Source organism: Leptosomus discolor, chromosome 11, assembly GCF_034619465.1.
Source record: "Leptosomus discolor isolate bLepDis1 chromosome 11, bLepDis1.hap2, whole genome shotgun sequence".
Classification (NCBI taxonomy): Eukaryota; Metazoa; Chordata; class Aves; order Leptosomiformes; family Leptosomidae; genus Leptosomus; species Leptosomus discolor.
Genome location: NC_141401.1, coordinates 23,544,311 through 23,558,977, shown reverse-complemented (window position 1 = coordinate 23,558,977; position 14,667 = coordinate 23,544,311). Strand labels below are relative to the sequence as shown.

At 45.4% G+C, this 14,667-nt stretch overlaps 2 protein-coding genes across 4 annotated transcripts in view; one reads left to right on the top strand and one right to left on the bottom strand.

Moving 5' to 3' along the window:
* Nucleotides 1-1,662: 1,662 nt before the first annotated feature.
* On the bottom strand, nt 1,663-8,761 carry LARP6 (La ribonucleoprotein 6, translational regulator). The gene is made up of 3 exons (XM_086471791.1): nt 8,583-8,761; nt 3,874-4,066; nt 1,663-2,736 (listed from the first exon to the last, which is right to left on the bottom strand). Exons 1-3 carry the CDS (start codon nt 8,759-8,761, stop codon nt 1,663-1,665), a joined length of 1,446 nt encoding a protein of 481 aa, XP_086327917.1.
* A 2,710-nt stretch (nt 8,762-11,471) lies between these two features.
* LRRC49 (leucine rich repeat containing 49) overlaps nt 11,472-14,667 on the top strand; it is a 53,274-nt gene continuing 50,078 nt past the window's right edge. For 2 of the 3 annotated variants that reach the window (XM_086471527.1, XM_086471526.1), the window contains exons 1-4: nt 11,472-11,525; nt 12,383-12,445; nt 13,003-13,090; nt 13,781-13,978. In XM_086471527.1, coding sequence (XP_086327653.1) covers nt 11,472-11,525; nt 12,383-12,445; nt 13,003-13,090; nt 13,781-13,978 — 403 coding nt within the window. The remainder of the gene's footprint in view (nt 11,526-12,382; nt 12,446-13,002; nt 13,091-13,780; nt 13,979-14,667) is intronic. The other variant, XM_086471529.1, reaches the window with a different exon arrangement.

Here is a 14,667-nt window from a genome sequence, read left to right as displayed (position 1 = left end):
CTGATTTAAAACCCCACCGCTTCGCGTTTAACGGTATTTCAAGTGTCTCAGCTGGTAATGGAAGTCAGAGGTAACCTGGAGGATCCTAGCGGTGGGAAGCAGAAGAACCAGGAATGTATTTGGGTGGCAAAAAAATGATACACAGAACGGGGGGATTTCTCTATGGTGGTTTCTAACTGCGTTACTGCAGTTATTTACACTGCAGAAGTGTTACACTTGGAGTGGAAATGAAGGTTGGAAAGGATGTGGAGAAGTTTTGGAATGAAGAATCACCATCCGATTAGAACTTTGTTGTGCACAGGTCCCAAGCTGTACATTAGAAGCTGAAACCTCACTTTCTTACTATTGCTGGGTATTTTTCAGGAGTGTAACTCCTGTAAGTAAAACTTCAGAGGTTCCTTCTTAGGGTTCAGGTAGGATTAGTTAATATAAGTGCTTCTTGCTGAGCCTGCTTGTTAAATTCAGAGTTAACGGCGAGATAACCCTTGTTTAGTTTATAGTATTGTATAAAGATGACTGTGACACACAGTTGGAATGAAGCATCGCTGCTGAAGTAACCATTAGTAACGGGGCAGGGCCCTTGTTCCTCCCTGAATGCAGTGGAAATTTCAAGTATGTCCTACAGGGTAAGATGAGGTCTGTCTATTCAGGCGCAGCTCAACTTAGTAGCTCTAGACCAAGTTAATATTTTCCTTTATTTCCATCTGGTAATATGAGAGAATGCCTAGAGAACAGTCTCCAATGCTCCATCTTGTATTCGCATCACGTGAAAATGCACACTTTGGTCCTGCTAAACAGTACTGGCTTTGGAGAGGTATGCAAGCAGAGAGCAACTTCTCCCTGGAGCACAAGTTTCTCAGAGGTCCTTTTGAGACAAACACAGAAAGACTTCTATTCCTTACAATCAGGCTGGTAACGTACCACAGCTTACCCCAATACAGCTCCTGAACTGTCAGTAATCACACTGCTCTCCGGGGTTGTAGCTTTGCAAATAATGTAGTTACATGAATGGTTTATATGCCTGTTTATATATTTAGGCATTTCAAACTAATAAATTAAAAAAATCACGATGCAGATAAGGGTGCTGCGTTAGGTAGGGCATAGGGTGATGAAAAGACTGGCACGCCTCTCACGCGAGAGGCCTAGAGAGCCGTGGCTGTTGAGACTGGAGAAGAGGAGGCTCAGGGGCGGATGGCATCAATGCATTCCAGGATCCGATGGGCAGGAGTAAAGAGGACAGAACTAGGCTCTTCTCAGCGATACCCAGGAACAGGAAAAGGGGTACAAACTGAAACACAGGAACTTCCACCTGAACATAAGGAAACACTTTCTACTGTGTGTGGTGGGGGGTTGAACACAGGAACACGCTGCCCAGACAGGCGGGGGAGTCTCTGTCCTTGCAGATACTCAGAACCCTAAGTGACTGGCTGTAAGGGACCCTGCCTGAGCAAAGGAGGTGGACTGCGCCATCTCCAGAGATGCCCTCCAACCTCAACTGTTCTCTGATTCTGTGAAGTGAATATACAAATATACACATTATAAAGTCTCTGTATGAATACAAAAGCTTTTAAAATTAAATACTGACTTAGTCACTCAAGTGATAATTTTTCACCAGGCTTGAACCAAAGCAGTTGAGTGACTTGTGAGACACTTAAGAATGGTTTATTCGTTCTTTGTAGCCCTTCTCCTTTCACATCCGTTGTGGAAGCCCTTAGTGCCGTCAGGACCTTTAGGCAGCCGCAGCACCCCTACAGGTAGACCATCTGCATTTTGTATTTTCTGAGCCAACACGGGGCTACCGACAGGACTCTTTTCTTGTGTTACAGTTTGAGCTTTTCTTCTTTGCACCCAGGGGCTACCAGAAGGAGTGATACTGCTATCCGAGGAATAATCTGTACATTTCCTTGGAACGTCAGGGCTGGTGCTTGGGTTAAGCTTGTTGCCTTCAGCCAGTGGAGACTTCTTGGTGACTTTTCTTAGTGAAGATGGACTGTTCCAGGGACTTGATCTGGGTGACACATTAGGACTCAAGTGATTGGCTGGGTGAATGACAGGGCTCAAATTACTGACAGTATTTGTGGCGGCACTTCTGCGTCCTGACGATGGTGATGTAGGACTACTGTCTGGGTCAGAAGAGCTATTTGCCGAAGATTCATCACCAACAAACTGAAGTTCCTCAACTCTCTTATTAAGGGATCTAGCCTTCTTAAGGCTCTTGCTGGTATCTTCATCGTGGTTCTTGTCTTTGGCAACTTTTTTCTTGGGAGGTTTCATGCCTATTAGGACAACTTTCATGCCCGTCTCTTTCTTTTCAGCACACATGAAGTCATGAGCACGTATGGCAGCATCTACTTCTTCAAATTCTATAATTGCACATTCCTGAGTTCCCAGTTGGGTGTACCGATTGCTGACCCTCCTGATATCAGGTGGTAGATCCCTGCCAGGCTTGAGAATACGAACTGATGATATTACACCGAAAGTTACAAAGGTTTTGAGGAGATGCTCCATTACCCCTTCTTGCATGCATCCGTTTTCTTTTTGTTTGTTAAGAGCCTGCAGCTCAGAAACCAGGTGGATATCGTACACCAGTAACATCCTGGTAGGGAGGTTTTCACTTGGAAACACTGGAACTGGAGTATTTCTTCTAACCTTTCTGTTGTCGTCATCGAGCTCAAGCATGTCCGAGAACTTCAGTGCATAGGCCGTGGTTCTCCAGTCACGGGTAAGGTGTTTCACCTTCAAGACAGAGACAGGATAAGCTGCACAACTGCTCAAACCCACTCAAACTAATTACAGAAAGCCTAAGGCAGATGCAGGGTCCAGTCTACAAACAGAAACCTGGATTTAAGTTTCATGTAGCAGTCTTGAGTGAAAAAGTAAACAGTTTGCCTGTTATAATGTGCATTGGTGAGCTCCTGTAAAGCTTGTGTCCTGTTGAATCCACTGAAAATAGGAACTGACACTATATATCAAACTGAAAATCATACTTTATCTTCAAGCCTGCTCAAGTGCTGTTCGGTCATTCCGTATCTAGGTCTGAACGATGACCAAATGCAGGTTCTATGGGTTTTATTTTGTTAAATTTGCCAAACAGGTAGTTTTGCCAAGTTTAGGACTTTGTTTTATTGAACTGATTTTTCCTCCCTCAAAAATCTCAGTTTAAAAAACCCCCAAACTTCTCCATTCCAAGGAGCGTTTTTAAGAGTTTATCTATTACTGTTACAATCTGTTTGAAGTGGTCTGAAGAGACTGGGAGTGGCTTAACTTCTAGACAGAATAGCTCTGCAAAACTGTCAGATTTAGAGTCTTGACAAAGTGTTTCTAACGTAAGTTTAGAAAGTAGTTACATACACATATGTACATAGGAGTTCCTAATATTAAAAAAAAAAAAAAAAAGGTAAAAAAGAATCAAGCCCATCTCACCTTTAAGTGACTTGAGTTACCATATACTTTCTACTCTCTTAATTTTTGGATCTCCATACATTTGCAAAGGTCAGATTCACTATCCCTTCTCGGAGACAGGAAAGTAGCTTTATCAGGATTACTTAGCTACTCCTGAGTAACTGATCTACAAATGAATTTTATCCAGTGTCCCATTTACTATACCCTACTCTCTCCCAGAATAATAATTTAAAAGCTGAGTTGCTTAAAAGCCTGTGATTTCCTTAGCCAATCATGAACGAGGTCAGCAATTAAAGTTCTGGATGAGAACGTACCTAACCATAACCTCAAAACTGAACCAACCCCTGAGAGGCAGATAAAGACTGTAAAACCGCCTCTTATAAAATAAGTTATTTTCATCTCATCTCTCCTGCTGTTTTTAGATTCATCAGGCTTACACAAGGCACTTCAAGTCTTAAAAAGTCAGCTTACCTTCTTAAAAGAAGTGAGGAGTTTAACACTGACATAGCCCATCTTATTTCTTCTCACATGCTTTAGAAGGAAGGCATCTTTCTCAAGGTTCTCATCTGAGAAGTAATACTCAATCTGTGCTAGTAACTTCTGGATCAGGTTGTTTTCTGGTGGTTTCCAGTTCTGGTCGGACTCATCATCATTTTCCCCACCACTGGAAAACAGTGAAATCATTTTATTAACAGATTTTCATCTTCTATTAGAGGATTCAAATATTCTTTCAAAATGAAAAGGCATAACCATAATGCTGATTGCAACTTACTTCCTACGTAGGTACTGAACAGGTATGACCCTATGCACCTGAGGCAGGAGGCCAGCTCAGAGGATGAAGCTTTCCTGTCAGCGTAAGGAGTCAAGTTCCTGAGCTCGTTCCAGAAGCTGACCTCAGTGTATACCAATGAGACGTAGACACTAGCACCTTGAAAACACTCTGCCAACTCAAATCCTACACCAAAGCATGAAATGCAGGTGCAGAGACGCTTGGTGCTATACAAAGTTCCTCCAATGACAGTGGTTTATTTTTCGGTATGAAACTATTAAGTGTAGGCTTGACACTTATGTGCCTCATGAGTGGTGTCACATACCAGTGAATGAATATTCCAGCTTGATGCAATACAGTTTCTCAAGCCTTGTCACTGCACGAATGCAGGAGCCAGTATCCAGGCAGTAAGACGGACTGACCGGACTATCGCACTTGTTACAGGTCACTTCCAGAGTAACTTAACTAGCGGTTTACCAAGGGGCTTAAACCATGTGTATGTTAAGGACTTGGGTGCAGTAGGAGCACACGTACCACAGGAACAGCTATACTGCACAGGTACGCAGCTTGCTAAGAAGTTCTTCTCATTTCTTCTCTTCCCCTCCCATCGTGTTGCCTAGGTATCTGTGCAAACTACCAAGCATCCTATCCCAAAAAAGATTTGGCAGCCATGGATTTGAGATAAACTTCTTGCCACATACAGTTACAGCAACACGTTTGCTGCTGAAATACAAACAACTCTTTGAATTGTTATCTAGCATTGAGGCAGATAGTTCACCCACAGACTACAGCCGTAAACGTTGCTACAAGAACTATAACGCACAAGTCTACCTTAAGCCAGAGCCATGTTTTTAAGAAAGCTGTTAGCAGTCTGCTTTTGCTGTGAGACCATCATGAAAGTTTCTGTTATAAAAAATGTATCATCCACTCAGCTCCCTAGGCCCTATAAATCATGCATTGCTTTGGTCCCCCACGTACCTCCGCAAGAAAAAAGGAAGAGCTGCACATTTTCCCAAAATTGTCTTAAATGGCTTTTGCAGAGGTTGCGAAATCACCACACAGGGGAGCAGGCATCAGAGTCCTCCAAGGGCAAGCTGGCAGGGAGGATGCAGGCTCCTGAAGCACCTTGTGGGAGCCGGGGGCTGCGGTCCCACTGCCGACTGACGTGGCGCCCGTGCCGGGGCGCAGACGGACGCGCGGCCTAGGTGCGTGCTAGCCTACACCTGCAGATCCTGTTCCGGGCAGGGGGCTCTGCACAGGGAACGCGCTCCCAGGTGTGACAACCTATGGCAGTTCTCTGGGACTTTTGAGGCTAACGATTCATTGACTTACTCTGGTTCTTCCGCTGTCAGGGTGACACATCAGATATCCATGGAGACTCACTCACACAACCCTAGAAGTCTCCTTGTTAAACTCTCCCTAGCCACTTAATGGGGTACAGTTCAAAGGAATGACAAGTGAGAGGGCAAGAAAAGGAATTTAAGTTATTTGACAATGACGGAAGTGGAGGATAATAAATGAAGTTATGATTAAGGTAGTAAAAAACATTTAATGGTCAGCTGTGGGTGCTGGTTTCGGAAGCAAGAAAAAACAAGCTTAACTGTTTATTTTTCATTCGTGATATTCCCTTATCCCACTACTTCTCATTTTTCATTCACTACCAATTCAGAACTAGTGTGGGCACAAGAAACTTAGAACATTTCAGCATTTTTACATATCCACACTCTGCTAAGAAAAGCTTACCTTCAATTCAGGATGAAGCTTATAGGTTTTTTAGAGGATTTATTAGTACAGACATTTGCAGGTATTTGGAAGGTTTGGGTGGAAAGAAAATGGAGCATCATGCTTGGGGAAAAAAATAAAAATGAATAAATAAAAACTATATACCATTTCTGTATCTGGCAGACAGCTCAGCTTTTACAAAACCTTTAGGGCTCTTACACCAGCCCTCACCCAGTGCTGTATGGAAATTCCACCTACAGCAAATGCAGAAATTTGTAACTAGCTCCATATTAATTCATAGTAATGATCAACTGGTAGTACCTCCAGCATATAAACTCTACTACAAAGGCAGCTGAAAAATCAATGTCAGTCAACACTGATGAAAAAAAAAAAAAAAGCCGAGAAGTTATTCACAACTTTCATTTACTTATTTCTTTATTCAGAGCTTTGTGACAGATATGCTTGTCAAAACAGGACAGACTGAAAAACAACCTTTTAACATGGTGACTCATCTGGCTATTAGTCACACAAGAAACTAAATATATATCTGCATAGAGAATGGATTTTGAGTTTTAAATATCAAAACTGACAAACAAACTATTAAACTGTCTGGATAGAGTCTAACCTTTTGACGAATTTTTGCTGAGTCTTGAAAAGAACAATGTATTGTGTCAATACGCATACACGGCGTTAAATTGATGTTCCCACAGTACAATCACTCAAAGGCAAGTCTGTTAACAAAAACCAGGGGATGCAATACTGGGTGCCTACTATTGGGACGTGTGGCTGCAGCTATCACCAAATTTCAATTTCTATTGTGATACATTATATTTTAGACCGACAGCACCATAAAAACATTCACCTTTCGAGCTCAGATTCTTCCCGTGTCTGTCTGCATCCAAAATAAACCAAAGTTGAGCAAGAATAGCTTTACTTTCTGCATAGGAGAACCACCTCTTTGTTCTAAACAGTCTGAAGATATTTCTGATGCACCTGGCAGCTAAATGGCTGAGGACTGAATGTCACAAACACTCAGAGATCTCCCAAAGAACTGTAGTGTCTCGACCATGAGGAAATGTTTTTCATTTCTGAAGTTATAAAACCTAGAAATTGAGGAAAGAAATCTAAATTGTCTGCCAGCTTAGCTGGAGAGTGAAATGGTGCATCCCCAGCAGCTTTAGACCATCACTGACAATTTTCCAAATCTTTGAGTAAATAATTTCCTATCAGATGTTGCATTCCTAAAAGTAAATCCTTAGCTAAGGTTAAATGTAAAAGGCAAAGCTCCACTCACCTACTTCTGATGTAGAGCTTTTATAGTTCACTCCATGGCAATGCCTCTGGCCCTTCCTGAATCAGGATGAGGCCATTTACAAAAAGGCAACCTCCCCAAGAACTGAACATACTCCAGCACTGCCAGCAAACATTTCTGAAGACAGCAGCACCTGCTGTAGAGGATTAAATCAGCAGCATTTAGGAGTTAGCTATTATGTGTTACAAAGCTTGAAAAAATAACCACCCTTTTTTCTAGCCTAGGCCAGGGCTAGAAGCTCTTAGTAACACTGTCAAAGAACACAAAAGTAAAAAATACTCTGAATTTAAGAAACCAGTAATTGGAATGCAACACACTAGACTACCGTACACATACGATTTATAAAAATACAACAGTCACATACGATTATGGAAAGACTACGTAGACTCAGTTTAAACATTTTCCTTGTGTCTAGCTATGTTTACTTCCTGACTCTGTAGTGCGGAGCTGACAACTTCAGCAGCTGCAGAAAATTCTCCCTCCCCAGCTACCACTCTGTAATTTAAAATAACGTGTTGTAGTTCATTCTGAGTCAGTGCTAGGATATGAAGTTAGAGAATTGATTAGAAACAACTATCTTTGAACAGAATACTGAATTTCACGCTACTGTACCTAAATCTTTGTGTGACCGAGTTTCTACTGCATCTGCAGCTTTAGTACAAAACACAAGATGAAGTACAACTAGTAAGACTTCTCTCTCTACGCTTTTCTGGCACAAAAATCCTGGATGTTCCTTTTACAAGAGATTCTGGTAGGCATCAAAGCAACTTCTGGCATCAGTAATAATTCCTGCAACTTATCATTATATACAGACAACGCTATTGGCATCATACAACAGTGTGGAGTTGATTATAAAGCGGTAGTTTTTTTCTGCATTTAAACTGGTCTTGATTTCACGTCTGGTCAGCTTGTTTCCAAAGCCCTAGGACAGGCCTGCTTGTCCGTGGCTTAGTTCTACCGAAGGAAATCTCTACGGTTCTACGCAGTAAAAAACAAACGGAAAACAAAACCAAACCACACGCACGCACACAAAAGCCCACCAAAGCGCAGCAACCACCACCCCGAAAGCCCCCTCTGTAAAAGGCAGTGACGTGGGAGGGCCGGCGGCACCGCAGCCCGGCTCTCCCGCTGCGGGGAAGCCAGTCTCTGCCCGCTGCGGCAGCCCCGGCACCGGCCCTTCCCCCGGGGGGACGCGCAGCGCGGGCCGAGACCCGCCGCCGCGGGCAGCTCCCCGCCCCGCGGCCGCCCGCTGTCCCCGTTGGAGCGTTTCCCGCGTCTCCCACCGCTCCCCGCCGCGTTGCATCAGCCGCGGCCGCACCGTTACGCGGTGCCCCGGCGGCCCCGCTCCCCACCCCTCCGCCGCCTCGGCGGGCTCACCTGGAGCGTCCGCACCGCCCCGAGTCCTCCTCGCTGCAGCCGCCGCCGCCCTCCTCCTCCTCCGCGGCCACTCGGATCTGCGCGGGGCCGCTCCCCGCCGCCAGCTGCGGGCCGCCGGCCCCAGCCCCGGGCTCCGCCGCCCCGGGGCTCCCGGGGGTGGCCGGCTGCCGCTGGGCCATGGCGCTCGGCGGCAGAGCGCGCCGTGCCGCTGGCCGGGCTCAGCCCGCCGCCGCCGCGCCAGCAGCGATGCCTTGGGAGCCGCCGCCCGCCCGCCCGCCTCGCCTCGCGTCCCCTCCCGCGGAGGCGGCGGCGCTGCCAGCTCCACTCCCCCGGGCGCGGCCCGGCCCGGCGGCGGGAGGGTCGGTCCCCCCTCTAGCGGTGCTGCCCCCGACGCGAGGCCCGCCAGGAGGGCTGCAAGCCCCCGGGACAGTCGGCCGGTCAGAGCGCCTTTCCCCTTGACGATTGACTCGGGACCGCTTTTATCCCAAAAGAAAGCAGCAGGCTCCTCACCGAAGAGCAAGATCCCAGCGTCTCATCTCCTCCCGCAGCCCCAGCGGGCTGCGTCCCGACTAGAGCGTTGCGTTTTAAGAAACTCAAAGGGTCACGCTGGGGTAAGTGTGGTTTTCAATGCCAGGGATGAGATTTGGAAATAAGAAAGCCGAGTGAACAAGGACATGGTTGGACAGGTGTTACCTTTTTAAGGGCACTCCTCTATAATTCTGCCTGGTACTTAAACAAAATAAAAACATTCCCCTGTAAGAACTTAGTAGAATAAAAGTTCCTTTTCTGAAACACTCATGCATTGATTTATTTTGAACTTAAGACTACTGCACTATATTTCAGTGGACAGTTTCAGCTCTTGCAGTGAAATTAACACTCGTGTTTTCAGGATTAGAATCTAAACCGTTTGGATTTACCATGTAAGTAATTCATTCTTCAGTCAGGGAAGATCTTTCTTCTGATGCTATCTGAACCCAAACTGCTGAACGCAGGTTGGATCTGTAAGTCACCACTTCACTTGTGGCATCCTTGGTTTTGTCTGTACAATTCATCTGACTTTCACCCCGCTGTATTGCTTCAATGTTTTCTTCTTAAAAGTTTGGATGGACAAAAAGTGCAACTGCACTTGGGCCAGTTCTTTTCATCCCTGTGACAAACAGTCCTCCTGAGTCAGATCTGCTGGCACGGACAAGTAACAGGGCTGCGGCTCTGCCTCAGTGGGTTTGGCTTATTTTTTAACATGCCTTAAGCAATGAAATATTCTGTTTATGAAATACGCTTCCGTGCCTCACTAACCAAATCTCTGCTAACGGAACAGCATTTTGTAATAAGCCTTGGGTAGGGCTTCGCTGTTGATTTCCATGGGAGCGGAAATACAAAACACACGTTCTAGGAGAGAATATGTGCGGGGATGATCGTGGGTCTGGTTTTGTCTTGGAATTCATGGGAGTTGTTTGCCTCCCTGGGTAGGAGCAAGGTCAGGACCAACATGAGCAAAGAACTCTTTTGTGCTCCAGCTAACCTAAGTGACATTTGAGAGAGACCTTTCGGTTTACATGATGACTCCTTCTGTCGAAGTTAAGTGAACTTGATTTCGTAGGGAAGGACGCTAGATCTGGTTTTCTGCTTTACTGGTGGTCACCCCACAGAATCGGCCCTTGGCCTTGTCCATGTTCAGCTCATTTCTTTGAGGAATCCTACTATGATTATCATCTAATCTGCTACCAATATGTTAATAACGTTGAGAGAATTTGTGTAGATGAAGGATGATGTAATTTCAAACACTGTCTTGACTAGATCTCCATTGAAATTACCAGGCTAATGTTTCGGGGCTTTTTTGGGTTTGTTTGTTTTTTAATATAGCAATGTTCTAAAATGCTTAACTACCAGCAGAGATTAAGCAGTATTTGTAACCATGGGAGAACTTAAAACCAAATTAATAATGCAGACATCATTATTCAGAGGAGAACCCATCTCTCAGCTGAGCTTCTGATAACCAGTTTGGATTATAACCCCACAAACCTCTAACAGATTTCTTACGGCACATTCATTACTGGCACAGTGGTGTCTACATATCATAAAAATCCCCCAAACTATATTTTATATTTCTCACAAAGTAAGCCACAACTACATTATTTTTCTGTCAGCCTTTCAGCAAACAGTAACTAAAAGGACAACACGCAGCGCTAAACCCGGGGTGGGAATGGGGAACGCACCGTGAGGCAATTCACAGCCCTTCCAGCCAGCCAGCCATGCCGCTGCTTTTCTAGCCACCGAGTTCCCGATGTGTGTGTTTAAAAGCCCCCAGTGCCAACCTGGGGGGCTGCTGGGCTCCAAGAGCTGCTTGGGGTCCGCAGGTACCGCAGGGCTGCGGCGCTGGCCAGCCCCAGGCGGGTCCCTCAGTACGCCGCCGCTACACCAGCTCTCCCAGTCGGGCTTTCCCATTTTGTGACGAGTACGCGCCTGCGAGGCAGCTTCTGGAGGCAGAACAGGAACCTGCAAGGTACGTCCACCTTCCCGCCTTTTCACGGGTTTTTACACATAGTCACTTGCATTTAGAACTCAGAAAAATGCAACCGTGTTAGCGTCTTGTTGCTGCTGGGGGAGCGGGCGGGCGGAGAGCCGCGCACCGGCGAGGCCGCCTGCCCGAGGCCCGCTCCCCGAGGCCGCCTCGGCGGGCAGCAGGAGCGGGACGTCGCTCGCGGCGCGGGCAGCGGGGACATCGCCTCACGGCTTCCCGCCTCCGCCGGCAGGCGGGGCACGGGCGAGGCTTGCCGGGAGCGGGCCGGAAGCGACGGTTGCCGCGGTAACGGCGGAGCGATTTCCGACAGGGGCGGCGGCCGGCGCGGAGGTGCGAGGTGCTGTGGCCGCGCTCAGAAGCAGGTTTACATGGTGCCCAGCAAGTGCCGGCCCGGCAGGGGCCCTCGGGCCGCGCCCGGCCCGGTAAGTGCTGCTCCGGGGGTGGCGGGTGGCAGCCGTCTCCTCCCCTCAGCTGCCGCTGTGGGGGGACAGGACGGCCGGTATCCCTGCGCCGTCCCGCGCCCGGGCCGGGGCGCCCAGCCGAGCGCCTCGGCTCCTCAGTAGGGCGGGCGCGGGGCGGGGCGGTGGCGCCTCTGAGGGCGCGCCCTGCCGCCGCGCTGTGAGGCCGCGTACGGGTGGGCGCGCCGGGGCTGAGGGCGGGGAGGAGGGCGGCTGCGGGCGGGCCTGGCGCGGGGGTAGCGCTGCGCGGGTGGCGGGGCCGCTGCGGGCAGCCGGGCCGCTTCGGGGGGAGCGGGGCCAGCGCGGGCGAGGGGAGCTCGGTGTTCGCTGCGCCGTGACGGGCGGGAGGCAGCCTCCCTTACGTGACGGGTGTGCCTCCCGTTAGTTAGCTGCTGGGAAGCGGGCACGTGAGCCGTTTGGTTAAATATTTCTGTAAAACGCTCTGATTTTTTAGTAGATAGGTGCTACGGTTGGTCATCTAAATCCAATTAAAAGAGCAGCACGTTTTGCCCTTGAAAAAAACCCCTCACATTTAAATGAAAACACTTTTTCTTCATAATGAGGATAACATCCCCGTGAGTCACACTTACAGTGTATTTTTAAAACTAAAACTAGTGGGTTTTTTTTTAAATAAAATTTATTTAGTGTTACTAAGCGCTATGATGTATTCTTCATAATACTGCTGTAAACCAGTTCCTTTCTTGTCAGATTTTGCTGTTGAAGATACCTTTATTATTTTAAAAAAAGTTAATTCAACTTATTGTATTGATATGTGCCTTTGAAAAATGTAATATTCCATTTCTTTTTCTTCCAACTTGCAGGTTAATAATTGTGGTCTTCAGCTGGTTATCCAGACCTCGTCCATAACAGATAAAAGCAAATCAGTAATTATTACCTTTTCTTTAATAGTTACATTAAGTAATGCAGTTGTATGGTACGGACAAATTTATATGCTTTCAGATAGGAATTGCCTTTTCAGTAGTAATATGTTGACTTTTAGTATAATTTTTGGTGTATCTGTTAGTCTCTTGGTAATTTCTTTCATCCTATTAAATAAAGTAAAACCATAGAGATGTACTATAGCCTGCCATAAACACATATATATATATATATGATTTCTTATGCTTCCATCTGTACCTCTTTTCCTCCTCTACTTGCAGTACTCCTTATAGGGTGTGTTGGGGTTTTTTTTTTCCTTGTTTAGTCAACTGCAGATGAATGTGCTGGTAACTTCCATATTTTCACTTTGGTTTACAGCAATGAAACTTTCCAGTGGTAGTGTCTTAATAGGATGAATACTCTTTTTATTGGAGTAATTATTTTTTTTAAGCCTTTGCAGAGTTTCTTGAGAACTGTAGTTGTTACTAAGGTTATGTTTGATGCATAAAGATGTTACTTGCATCTGAAAACTTTAATATTTGTCTTAAATATTGTGTTACAGTTTGAATTCAGGATAAATAAAGAACAGTCATCTTTCCACAATAGACTTCTGCAGCATGATCTGGAAAAAAACTATTCAGGAAGGCAAGGTGATACTCAGTAGGGTTTGATTTGTTTGTATTGTGTGTCTCTCTCTATTAACTGGACTGTAAAGAAAGACTGTATTATGATTAGACTATGTAGGAGTGACAGCTTTTCCGAACTGGCTACAGTAATTCCATGTAATTACTGCAGCATCATGTCCTGAACCCACCATCCTTCTACTGCCTAGTGCAGGTAGCCTTTTTGATCCCTTTTTGCCCCTCGCTTTGTCCATGAAAGAACATCCTTTCTTCTACCTACAAAGCCACATCTATCGAGAGCCCTGCTATACGTTCCCTCTGCTGCAACATTTTATCGGATGTTTAACATTTTAATGTATTTTGACCAAATTAGTTTCTAATTCAGAACCCTGACATGAAGAGATAGTTTTCCTATTGTGCTTGTGTGCTTTTGACTTTCAAAAGCAAGATATTTAGTGATACCGCCACTGCTAACCATGGTGAAGCCTGGAAGAGCCTTGAAACACAATACTACTTGCCACACTGCAGCTTGCCTATCACGTAAAACCAGTGATTGGTTAGGATAGGAGAGCAGTTTAGTTGTTATGCCAATTCTTTATTCATTCTGGTAAAGAATAAAGACCAACAGCTGTTCAGAATGGGTTGATTTTCAGGGATATTATACAACTTATTGTGGAGTAAATTTAAGTCTGCGGTTTGGTTTTGTCCCCCCCACAGGAGACCAGAGAGTATTAAGCCCTTTGGTGCGTAATAAGCAGTTGTATCTTCCAGTACCGTCCAGTCTGACAGAACTTTCTGGTTTGGAGTTGAAGCAGAATTCAGGTTCTTTATCAGGATTTGGCGAGTCTTCTGTTCACACACCTAAAAAATCCAGATCCCAAGAAAGCAGTTACAGTATTAGTTCACATGCTTCAGGTAACAGTGAAAAATTTTATAGTCTTTTTGTTTTGTTTTTTAAACCTGAGTGTCATACTGGAAAGTTATGACCTGTAAGATGTGCTGCTTCTGGCTGTCAGACTGTATGACTGAATAGCAAGTGTTGCCTGCTGTTCCCCTCAGGTATTGAGAGATTAATAGATCATTGTCAGGAAACTGCTAGAAATACTTTCCAAAATATATTATAAGTGTTTAAATATAGGCTTTTTGTGTACCATCTGTTAGCAAAAGGGCAGTAATGGGGATCTTTCAGACATGTCTTTAGGAGAATGACATTACAAGAAAAAAGTCACTGTACTGCCATTATGTCATGTTTCAGACTGATTTTTAAGTCTCTGGTCTTATGTTTATTGGCTTAAAAACCTGAGACACATCTAGTTTTAAGACTTTTGCAACATGTTAATTGATTATTTTTGGTCTCATGATGTATTATTTTTCCTTCACAGTCTTTCCACTTTGAAGGATACACACAGAATGTTGGTTGTTACGCTGGTTTGTTAGAGTAGCTGGTGATAAACTGTTAGAGAGTAGCACTGAAAAGATTCTAAATGGAAAAACAAATTGGTTTACTTACATAGGTATCTCTTCTAATGGCATGTTTTAGACAACAGTGAACTCGCTCTCAATAGCAGTAAAGCAATTAATCTTTGTTTATTGAAGAAGAATAA

Excerpts from the sequence above, each read along its gene's own strand:
- LARP6 (XM_086471791.1), bottom strand. The coding sequence starts at position 8,761 with ATGGCCCAGCGGCAGCCGGCCACCCCCGGGAGCCCCGGGGCGGCGGAG. Across the intron at positions 4,067-8,582 it reads GGGCGGTGCGGACGCTCCAG|TGGTGGGGAAAATGATGATG; the intron begins GTGAGCCCGCCG and ends ACTGTTTTCCAG. Across the intron at positions 2,737-3,873 it reads TCCTCACTTCTTTTAAGAAG|GTGAAACACCTTACCCGTGA; the intron begins GTAAGCTGACTT and ends TCTGTCTTGAAG.